This window comes from Mobula birostris, chromosome 14 (assembly GCF_030028105.1).
Source record: "Mobula birostris isolate sMobBir1 chromosome 14, sMobBir1.hap1, whole genome shotgun sequence".
Lineage (NCBI taxonomy): Eukaryota > Metazoa > Chordata > Chondrichthyes > Myliobatiformes > Myliobatidae > Mobula > Mobula birostris.
In genome coordinates this window covers 79,613,582-79,625,266 of record NC_092383.1, presented here as the reverse complement: position 1 = coordinate 79,625,266, position 11,685 = coordinate 79,613,582, and the positions used below count along the sequence as shown (strand labels likewise).

The window sequence follows — 11,685 nt, the reverse complement described above, 5'->3', positions numbered from 1 at the left end:
GTTAGGCAACATCTGAGAAAAGAGAGAACAGTTAATGCTTCAATTCTGAGGCCCTTCATCATTTCTCTTTTGACAGATGTTGTGCCTGCTGAGCGTTTCCAGATTTTTGTTTTCCAGATTGGTAGCATCTGTAGTTTTGATGTTTTATTTAATTTTATTCTATTGCCTGACCATTGATTTGTTACACCCATCTCTCCATGAGGATACATTCTCAGCCTTTCCATTATACACTACCATATTCCTAATCTACTCCATTCCCCTCTCCTTTCCCTCACCAAACCTCCACATCCTTCCCTTCCTCTCCCCCTTCTACCTGTATATCTCCCTTTCGTTCCCATCTTTCTCTATCCTGTCCTTTCTTCGATAATCTTCTTCTGGTTCCACAAGCTAATATCCTCTGCCCCCACTTGCTTCATTTTTTTCACCTCCTTTTACCCCTCTGCTCTTCCCTAACCCCTCCCCTTCTTCCCTCTCCCTTACCTTCCTCATTATTCTACCCCCTTCTCTTTTCTCCTGTTTTTGTTCTCTTTCTCTCTCTTCTCCCTCTCCTTTCCTCCTCTCCACCTTTCCTCTCTCTCCTCATGGCACTTACTACCAACCCCCCCCCCCCCCCCACACACACACACCATCTCTCCCTTCAGTCTCTGAAAACTGAACACCAGAACGCCAGATATCTTATTAATGCAGACTGCCTCCAGTCTAGTCTGGAAGTCTGGTTTTATTAGTTTGCTAAACAGAGCAGCACAGGGTCCTTTAGGTAAGATTAGTTCAGGGCAGTGTGATTGCCCGGCGTTACCTGTTACACAGCCAATGTGGCACCTTGACTAGCCAGTGCCCAGTTTGAAAATTCATGACATGTTCTTGATCAGTTATTCTGCCCCATTCGCAGACATCTATCATTGTGCACAATGTTACTGTTTTATTCTCAGACATTTTAGCAGGCAGCTCACAGTGAGGAAAGCCTTTAACACATCCTGTACGATTCACACACCTGTTCAGATTTAACTCTGTTATTAGATTAATGCGAATCACATTATTTTTTAAAGATATGTAAAACGGAGAAATGTGGCACTCATGCAAGCTGAAAGAATTCCTTACCGCTAACAACAAACGAACCGAGTTCAGTTTGACTCAATTGTGTTCAGACAAAAACTGCTTTATCAAAGGAACTCTGATTGAAATATCATTTGTTCAGTGAAAGTAGAACTGCAGACCATTCTCCAGTGAGTTGTAAGACTTGCCCCATTCCCCCAGCCTCGTTTTGTCTAGAAGGTGCTGTTTGTGTTCAGTATGGGTTACTAACAATCACCGGCGTTTCAGATTCCCTCCGCACTTGACAATGCGAAATCACCCCTCTTGATTATCATTTGCCTTGCCATCGCGTTTGTAGTGAATTGCTTATTAACGAGTTTGGTAACCATTGAAGAGCTTTGCAAAAAGAGAAGAGGGGAGAAGGGAACGGAAGATATAACTGCATCACGATGTAAAGACTGTCGCGTTAATCCACCCGTACCCGGGGCTGACATTTAGAAAGGGAATTATTGACAGAGAGGGTTTGAATCCACCGAATGCAAACTGCGCCATCTGGCTTTGTTCAAGATATTGCGCAAAGTTTATCCCTTTCAATATAAAGTCAATCATTCAATCCGCATCAAAATCCCTTTTTTAAAAAAGCGCGCACAATCTGTGTTTCCGAAGTACTTTTAATGATGCATCGACCTAGCTCCTATAGAATCAAGTTTAAATTCGGGAAAGATCAGGAAATACGTGTCTATGAGGAATCCATCCCAAACTTTCGCAAATCCCTTCCATTCCAAGATCCCGGGTAACCTGCCCATTTCTACCCTTTTGCCTCAGATTTACAACATGAATAATTTTCACACCTGTAGTTTCTTATTTTAAAAGCGATGTGCCTGTTTTAGCTATCCTCTCCTATACATCTGCTGCAATATCCGGAGATATTATCCGAAACAAATGTAAAACGCCCGGGACGGTAGAAATCTGAACTAGTTGTTTGAGACAGTGTTCGAAGGTTTCTGCTGTAACATCGCACCGGGCCGGATTACCTACTAATTGATTGCAAGCACCGTTCTCCTGATGCACACAGATAGCCGTCTAGTATTGACAGCTCCACAAACACTAATAAACGAGGAGAAAGAAATCAGTGTAACAATTTGCCGTCTAACTCTGGACTCAGCTTGAGAGATAGAACCAGGGAGCTCTCTGCACACAGGAGTAGAAGTCTTATAATGAAACAGGGACCGGGAGAGCTATTCCAATTAAAAGACATTATGAGTTATTAGAACTGTAGAGGGCACCGCTAACATTAGTATGGAATAAATTGGACATTACTGCATTTATTCAAGGATTTTTCATGGCATATACAGCGTTTAATATAAAGTAAAAGACTTATGCCAGACATTCATTAGTAATACCAGTCGTTTACGCGCAGGCATTTATTTCTTAACCTAGTGATAAAAGTATAGGTGAGTTAGAGTATAAACAACCCCTCCCCTCCTTTTAATTTTACAACTAATGGTACATTACCCCAGAAACCCCGTCATGAAGGGAACGATGATCCTTGGTGCAGAAGGATGTCTCCACTGCTTTGCAAGGTCCTGCGAAGGTGAGTTCAGAGTCGCGCTCTCAGAAACCCCACCCTCCTGTGCGCCCGAGGGGATGTGTTCCCTTAGGGACTTTGGTTGGTATTTATTGATTAGAGTCTATTATGTACGCAGGAGAGGGGTGGTCTGGATCGATAAATGATAATCATAGCTCAGTGTCTATGATCCAACCCTCGCTTATACTCAAGCTTATACTCAAACAGGTTGAGCACTTCTAGCTCTGTGCCATACGCCTCTCTCTCTCTCTCTCTCTCTTTCTTTCTCTCTGCTTTTTCTCGCTTCCTTCCCCCTTCCCCCTTCTCTGTCTGCTGCGCGTCTCTATGGGAGGGTACTGTGGTTTACAGGCACTACCAGAGCCGGGGGGGTGGGGGAAGAGAGAGCACTGTCTATCAACCCAGGCTAGACATGCCATCACAACGCTGACCCGCCTATCGCATCCGTGCCATTTAAAGTAGAGAACGCCAGAGAGCGAACGAGCGGCAGAGCGAGGCAATAAGTCAAACATCAAGAAATAACTATAAAACACAAGCCTATTACGTTACCCTGCAAGCAAACTGAGGGAAAACGACCCGTGACGGGCAAGTACAAATAGGCAAAGTCACGTCGGTGCTGTCGGAGAGACTGAGTCCGTGCTCTCCCACTTCGCGCTCCACTGACTGTATCTACGCTGGGTACCTCGTTGCAGCGGGATTTACCTTTCTATTTAAGAGTTTCTGATTTTGTTTGCTTACGGTTCCTTTGCCCTTTGGAATAGAGAAAGGATTGTCCTTGTCAGACCAGACTTGGTTTCCTTCCCTCCGAAGGTAAGCTCTATCTGGATGTTTCTTTTTGTATCCAACCTACTTTCCTCCGAAGTTTCCTGCTCACCTTTTGCAGAGATCTTGTTGTTGATTGACTTTGACCCTGATGTTTCTTTGTACGAGAAACAACATGTATAAACAAGATGATAGGTCGGTTGAGTCATTTATTATACAAACTTACGGAATCACCACATTTTATTTTGGGGAGGGTAAGGTTCTGGGATGGAGATATTTCAGTTTGGCTTTGGCGTCGGGGGTGGGGGAGTTAATGGGAGTCATATCGCCTGGGTCATCTCCCATTAGATTCTCTCCTCGTTTTCCCATCGGCAAGATAACTGCCCTTCACCGTAGCGAGAAGAGCAGCCAGATTCAATAACAGGACATCAACGAGTTGGGAATAGAGAGGATTGTCTCAAAATATCCCGTGCATGAGTTAAAAAAAAAGGTTGAGAATATTTAATTAACTGGAAACCTGTTTGAAATGCAAATCTAAAGTCCAAATCAATGATTCAGGGTTGCGTTATTCGCAGTGTTATCCTCTTATACTTCGATTGCATGGAAAATTGTCAGCTAAAGCAATGACGGAATGTCATTACATTGTGATAACTTTGTCGCGCCAACGTTGATGAAGGCTGATCTTGAGAAGGAAATTGGTTTCTGCTCTTATTCCCAGATGATGCCTGATCGTCCTCGGAGGAGGCTGTCGCTGTAGCCGCTCTGTTGCCTTCTAATAAGTTGGGTGTCGCGATGGCGGCCGGAGTAGCAGCCTGGCTACCTTTCGCCCGGGCAGCTGCCATAGGATGGATGCCCGTGGCTAACTGCCCCATGCCTCTTGCCCCGGGCGACAAGAACAAGAAGCAAGACGAGCTTGTCATCCTCAACGTGAGTGGCAGACGCTTCCAAACTTGGAAGAACACCTTGGAGAGATTCCCGGATACGTTACTGGGCAGCACCGAGAAGGAGTTCTTCTTTCACGAAGAAAGCAAGGAGTATTTCTTTGACCGGGATCCTGACATCTTCAGAAATGTGCTGAATTTTTACAGGACGGGCAAGTTGCACTATCCACGGCACGAGTGCATATCTGCCTACGACGAAGAGTTGGCTTTCTTTGGCATCATCCCGGAGATCATCGGGGACTGTTGTTACGAAGAATACAAAGACAGAAAGAGGGAGAACGCAGAGAGGTTGATGGATGACAGTGACTCTGAAAACAAGGTAGAAGGTAACCTGCCATCGCGCACCTGCCGCCAGACTATGTGGAGGGCCTTTGAGAACCCGCACACCAGCACCTTGGCCTTAGTCTTTTACTATGTCACTGGCTTCTTCATAGCAGTGTCAGTCATCACCAATGTGGTCGAGACGGTGCCCTGCGGAATTGGCCCGAGCGACGTCAAGGACTTGCCATGCGGAGAAAGATACGTGGTGGCTTTCTTCTGCTTGGACACCGCGTGTGTCATGATCTTCACTATCGAATACCTTCTGCGGCTCTTTGCAGCCCCGAGCCGCTACAGGTTCATGAGAAGTGTGATGAGCATCATCGATGTAGTGGCCATCATGCCTTATTACATTGGCCTGGTTATGACCAACAACGAGGACGTGAGTGGAGCCTTTGTGACTCTTCGTGTCTTCAGAGTCTTCCGGATTTTCAAGTTTTCTCGCCATTCCCAAGGACTGAGGATCCTCGGTTACACCCTGAAGAGCTGCGCGTCTGAACTGGGATTCCTCCTGTTTTCCCTCACCATGGCCATCATAATCTTTGCCACAGTGATGTTCTATGCTGAGAAGGGCTCGACGCATAGCAAGTTTACAAGCATTCCCGCGTCCTTTTGGTACACAATCGTCACCATGACAACTCTGGGGTAAGTCCTAGGTTTTTGTTCTATTTATTTCCACTTAGTTCTTTTTGTGTTAAATGTGGTTTCACGCCTTACCTGTTTGCACGTACTCCGTACGTTGAGTCACTCGGCTCCTGCAACAGGTGCCCAGAAAGTTCCGGATGGCACGATAAAGAAAATAATGTGATCTTCATTTTACAAGGAGTTATTTGCATCTAAAAATTACTGTTTATAAAAAGATAAGACATGTTTTTTTATTTGATCACGTAAGGCATTGAAAGTACAAGAAAAAAAGGTTATTGTTTACCGCCTCGGCTACGCGCGGTGTAATATCTTAATTGATGAATTGTCTGGGCATTCTGTCATTACGTTTCCAGCAATAACGTTGACTAATCTCCTTTTCTAAGAAGTACCAGACGTTAACAATAGCTGTTGGATATTCTTCTGAGAATTAAAAGGCAGTACTAAACATTAATCTTTGTCAGGCTGGAGATTTGAAAGTTTACCTAAGGATGGGGATGAGGGTTGGGACGAGGGTGGGAATGAGTTAAAATTGGCAGCTAACTGTCACTATATCGAGCCCTTGGTTAAATCGTTCCCTCGGTTACTATACTCTTCCAGCACATGTTAAAGCAACACATTTTCTAACTTTTATTGATTTTAACCCGACTATTGCAACTACTTCAATCAAGAGGAATTACAGGAAATGCGGCATTGTGTGGCCTCTATTCTTCATATGACTGCACATTGCAACATAACGCGAGGTTTTCTTGCAAAACGGCTGATTCGGTTTCAAATAGCAATGGGCTGTCTGTTAAATTCATAAACGGTTCACCGATAAATAATGTCATATTCGCACACATACAAAAAAGAAATGCTTTGTTAGGCGTCTCGAACTAATAACCTTGAGGTTTATTTGAAACCTTGTGACAACAGCAATTAAAGTTTTCACAATAGAACTTGGCCCGGCGCTGAATGTTGATTAAGATTGCTGTCCGTGGTCCTGAAACTCATTTCATTTACTTCGGATAGTGAGTGTGGCTATTTCAGATTCTTCCCGATTGACTTAATCCTGTAGATTGCGGTCTTTTGTTTGTCAATAAATTACCTGGAGTCAATAAATTTCTGCTCTTGTAAATGGTTTCTAACCTTAACTTATCGCTTTGTCAAACATGAATCACAAGGTAGCAAACACTCAGTGTTGAATCCATAAGACCATAAGGCATAGGGGTAGAATAAGGCCATTTGTCCCATTCATTCTGCTCCTTCATTCCATCGTGACTGATTTACTTTCCCTCCACTCTCAACACTCCTCAAAATTCCTCCTCATCTCTGTTCTAAAGTGATGTTCCTCTATTCTGAGGATGTGTCCTTCAGGTCTAGACTTTCCCACTATAAGAAGCATTTTCTCTACATCAATCCTATCTAGGCCTTTCAATATTCAGTAAATTTCAATAAGATCCCCACCCCTCCAACCCCCTTATTCTTCTAAACTACATTGAGTAATTCTCAGAGCCAGCAAAAACTCCTCATGCATCCACCTTTTCATTCCTGGGATAATTCGCATGAGCTTCCTCAGGACCCTCTCCATTGCCAACCCATCCATTCTTAGAGGTTTGGCTGAAAACTGCTCACAATACTCCAAGTGTTTTCTGGCCAATGCCTTATAAAGCCTCAGCATTCCTTTCTTATCCCCTTGAAATGAATGCCAACATTGATTTACCTTCCTCACCACCAACTCAACCTGCTAATTAACCTTTGGGGAATCTTGCACTAGGGCTTCCAAGTCCCTTGGCACCTTTGATTTTTGAATTAGCTCACCATTTAGAAAATAATCTACACCTTTATTTCTTCTACCAAGCTACAAGAGCATCCACCTATCATTGAACAGTCTGCAAACTTGGCCACAAAGCCATCAATTCCATCCTCCTGATAATTAATATAAAACATGAAAAGTAGCGGTCCCAACTCCAATCCCTACAGATAACCGCTAGATACCAGCAGCCAATCAGAAAAGGCCCAGTTATTCCACTCTTTGCTTTCTGCCAGTCACCAAATATTCTGTCCATGCTAGTATCTTTCCTGAGTTCTTATCTCATTTAGCAGTCTCATGTACAGTACCTTTTCAAAGCCCTTCTGAAAATCCAAATAAACAACATCCACTGACTCTTATTTGTCTATCCTGCCTGTTATTACATTAAAGGAGTCAGAAATATGTGGATTTGAATCTCACTTGCTGGGTTCCAATGCTTCCCTAATCCAGTCCAAAAAACACGCTACTGAGTACAGTACTTGCAGCATTTTCTACTTATATTTCAGTTTCCAGAATCTGCTTTCTTCTGTATGGTTTGACAATCCTCTTGAAGTTGTAATGTACTAGAAGATAAAGATCCAAACAATTGGTTTTAGAATATGGAATATTACAGCACAATACAGACTCTTCAGTTCATAATGTTATGTTGACCAAGGTTTTGTTTCTTGACATCTGATCATCAACCATAAAGCACATTTGAACAAGAGTATGTCATTCGGCTCCCCGACTCTGCTTTGACCTTTAAGGCAAATGATACTCCATTTCTATAGGAACTTGTTGTGTGCAATTTGGTGATCATCTTTACGGTATTACAGTGACTACTTCAAAGGTGCTTCATGGGGTATGGTGCTTTAAGACAAAGAACAAGTTGAAATGGAGTTCTTCCTTTGAAAACCTCTGTACAGCACCTGACTGTTATAATCAGTAACATGCACACACAAAATGCTTTAGGAACTGAACATGTCAAGCGGCATTTATGAAGGGGAATAAACCATAGCTGCTGCCTGACTTGCTGAGTTCCTTCATTTTGTGGGTGTTAACTCAAGATACCCAGCATCTGCAGAATCTCTTGTATTAAATAACATATCTTTGTTGGTGGCAAACAAATATGATGACTACGACAATTCTCTTTTCTGAAACTACCTTTTGTGTTAGAGTCACATGGGACTAACCTTCTGGAACTGGAGATGTTTACTGTTGCAGTTTAATGCAAGGTATAATGGGTTGTTACATATTACATTTAAATGGTTAGAAATTTATAAGAAAATAAGGAAAAAAGACATCAGTTAGGTTTTAAGAAGATAAACTTCTGCTTGATAAGTCTGTTATACATGGGAATCTATTTCATTTACCTATTAAGATTCTTTTGAGTACCAATAATCTCTGTAGATTAGACATAATGATGAATGTCTTGCATGCATCACTGAAAATGGTGTATTACTTTTGATAACCATCTGAATTCCGAGGAAAACACTGAAAGTTATGTTCTCATTTAAATACATAAGACATACTTAAAAAAACATTTTTGCTCAAGTGGAGCCATTTAATATTGTTCTTCCTTTGTCTAAATAGGACTTGTTACAAAAGGCATATGAATATAGAAACAAGAAAAACATTATGCCAAAACACTATTGATACATCTGTCCCAACACTGTAACTTGTCGCCATAATTTTTCATCTTTTCTTTCTCCAGAAATCTTACCTTATTTACATTACTTCAATAATTTTCACAGGTAGCTTATTTCATGCTGCCACTAGTTACCTTTTTGCTGTAAAATCCCACACAATTGGAGAGGTCCTCTTGCTACTTAAGACAAAATACCAAGGAAAAAAATACATGATGGTGAATTTACTTGCATCATGTTTGAAAATGATTTGTGATATTCTAGTAAATAATGAATACAGTTCACAGTAAAGGTAATGAAGTAGAAAGGTTCCAAAGCCTAGTCCCACCATTTATCATCTTGAAATCTAGTAGAATTTTCTTTTTACATCATCTTCTAAACTCCTGGATGCAGACTTACCTTTCAGCTAAGAGACAGTCTGCTGCCTGACATTTACTTGTCAGAACACATGGCAAGTGATATAGAGAAGGTCCAAGCAACTGGCTTGTCTCTTTGTCTGTCTCTTTGGCATACATTCCTCAGTTGTTTGGCACAATTGGACAGGAGAAGGTCATTCAATTTCACAATCTCAATCTGATCTTCAACTGCATCAGGCTGATATGTATCTGAAACTCATTTACCTGTTTTTGCTCCATTCTCATCGATAACCTTGCCCAACTAAATATATCTCCCTCAGACTCAAAACAATTTTCATAACCTAGGATCCACAGCCTATTGAGAAAGAGAGAGAGAGAGAGAGAGAGAGAGAGAGAGAGAGAGAGAGAGATTTCCTGATTGTGTCTACTTTTTTTGTGAAGAGGTATCTTGGATTAAAGTTCTGTATACATTTGCTTTAATTCTAAAATTATCACCTATAAACTCCCCATTCTGTTTTGTCTAGCAGACAAACCCATTGGTTATCCATCACCAATTGTATCTGTTCCATTAAACCCATTTATAAATTTTAAACACTTAAATTACATTGCTTCTCAATTTTCTGTCCTTAAGAGATCAAATAATCCATCCTCATAACTTAACCTTTTAACCGATAGTACCATTTCTTTAATTCCGCATTTCACTTTCTCCAAGGCAAATTTATCCTTCCTTAATGCAGTAACGGACAGTGACATAACCAAGCTAAGATTTTATAATATGGAAAGTGACATGTATAAACGTGAACATTATTGCACCACTATGAACTAACATATTGTGCCGCGATTGTGATTCACGACTTAAAAACTGTTTGTTAACACAAATTTACACATGCTCTACCGAAGCTGTTCTTTCCAAGTGCACTGGTAGCTGCTTCTTATTTAACAGCAATCAGATGTAAGGATACAAGGCTGTAAATGGATGCTTGACAAAAAAAATGTGCATAATAGCTAAGCAATAATGCCAAGAGTTTGAATAGTAAGCAGCCACTCATGGTTAGAGTATAGAAGCTGAGGAATGAATGGTTAAACCTACATACTCAAGTGGACTGCTTTTTAGATCTATTCATTGAAGACTGAAATTTCAATTGAAATAAGCGAGTTCTGACATTTCACTTTGACTTTGAGCTTAGTGCGACCTTTTATCATTTTAATTCCCTACTGACCATTAAGTTGGTGAATGTTAATAATTGTTACAACTAGTAATAGCTAGATTCTAGTTTCAAAACTGGGATCCTGAAAGTCCTGCAAAATTCACATTTAATTGGATGGCATTACTTTTTAAATTAAAATTGCACCATTTCACAGTATTATCCCCAATTCCCAATTTTAAAGCACATGACGGGATTCTTATTTTTTGAGGCTTGGCACTTGAAAGGCCTTCCATGATGGCTGAGTGGTTAAGATGTAGGACTTAAGATCCAATGAATGAATGTTCATGTGGGTTCAAACCCCACTCCTACTAATTGATTGTTGGTTTTGCGCCAAGCTTTTTGGCACAAATGCTCAGCGTGTCCTTTCTAGGTATGCATTTGGTCTTATTAGTAAGGGTATCAAATGTTTCAGGGAGAATACAGGAGTATTGGGTTGAGAGGGATTATAAATTAGCCATGATGAAATGGTGGAGCAGATGCAATGAGCAGAATGACCTAACTCTGTTGAAATGTCTTTTGGTCTTCTGATGAAATACGTAAAATCATTTCAACTCATCAGGCATGATTGATTATTTTTTGGCCTAAGGTAGAAGGAGATGAGTTATTAACTTCAAACTTTCTGCATAATCACTCAAAGAGTTGAGCTGCATGTGCATGTAACGAGAGCTGTATACCTCATCTCCTTCTACCTTAGGCCACGAACTTATCAATCACCTCTGCTGTGGACACCTTCTGGAGGTCCAATATCCGTATGCTCCAGGACCGCTGGACTAAGTGTGTAAATGTAGGAGGGGACTATGTTGAAAAATAAATGTGCTAAGTTTTCTAAAATTGACTCCTTCTACCTTAGGCCATGAACTTATCAATCACCCCTCGTATTTACAAGGCTTTTTCATCCACAGAACAGCCACTCACTGGATTTTTTCTTTTGTTTTTTCTGCACCATTCTCTGTAGACTCTAGAGACTGTTGTGTGTGAAAATCCCAAGAAAGCAGCAAGTCCTGTTTGGCACCAACAATTGATTCACAGTCAAAGTCACTCAGATTACATTTCTTCCCCATTCTGATGTCTGGTCTGAACAACAAGTGAATATTTTGAGAATGTCTCCATGTTATAATGCATTGAGTTGCTGTCACATGTAGACCTAATAAAATGGCCACTGAGTGTATTTCCAAATAAAAGTAAGACTTGGTGTTCAACTATTCACCTTGATAAAAGTATTTCGAGATTTATAATTTCCTCAAAGTCATTGAATCAAATCTTAAATTTTGCATTAACTTGCAATCATCTCACTGGAAAATATTAATGCTTTGAAATGGAACATATTGCCACATTTTAGAAGCAATAATAACAAATCCTAGGCTGATCATTAACATCAGATAATGGAGGAGTGAGATCTATCTCTGAGCTTGCAATGTACTTAA

The 11,685-nt window shown here is 41.0% G+C and overlaps 1 protein-coding gene across 2 annotated transcripts in view; it reads left to right on the top strand.

Annotated features, from left to right (window-relative positions):
* The first annotated feature begins 4,171 nt into the window (after window positions 1–4,171).
* kcnd3 (potassium voltage-gated channel, Shal-related subfamily, member 3) overlaps window positions 4,172–11,685 on the top strand; it is a 379,784-nt gene continuing 372,270 nt past the window's right edge. For both annotated transcript variants that reach the window (XM_072277793.1, XM_072277792.1), the window contains exon 1: window positions 4,172–5,283. In XM_072277793.1, the coding sequence (XP_072133894.1) occupies window positions 4,172–5,283 (1,112 nt within the window). The remainder of the gene's footprint in view (window positions 5,284–11,685) is intronic.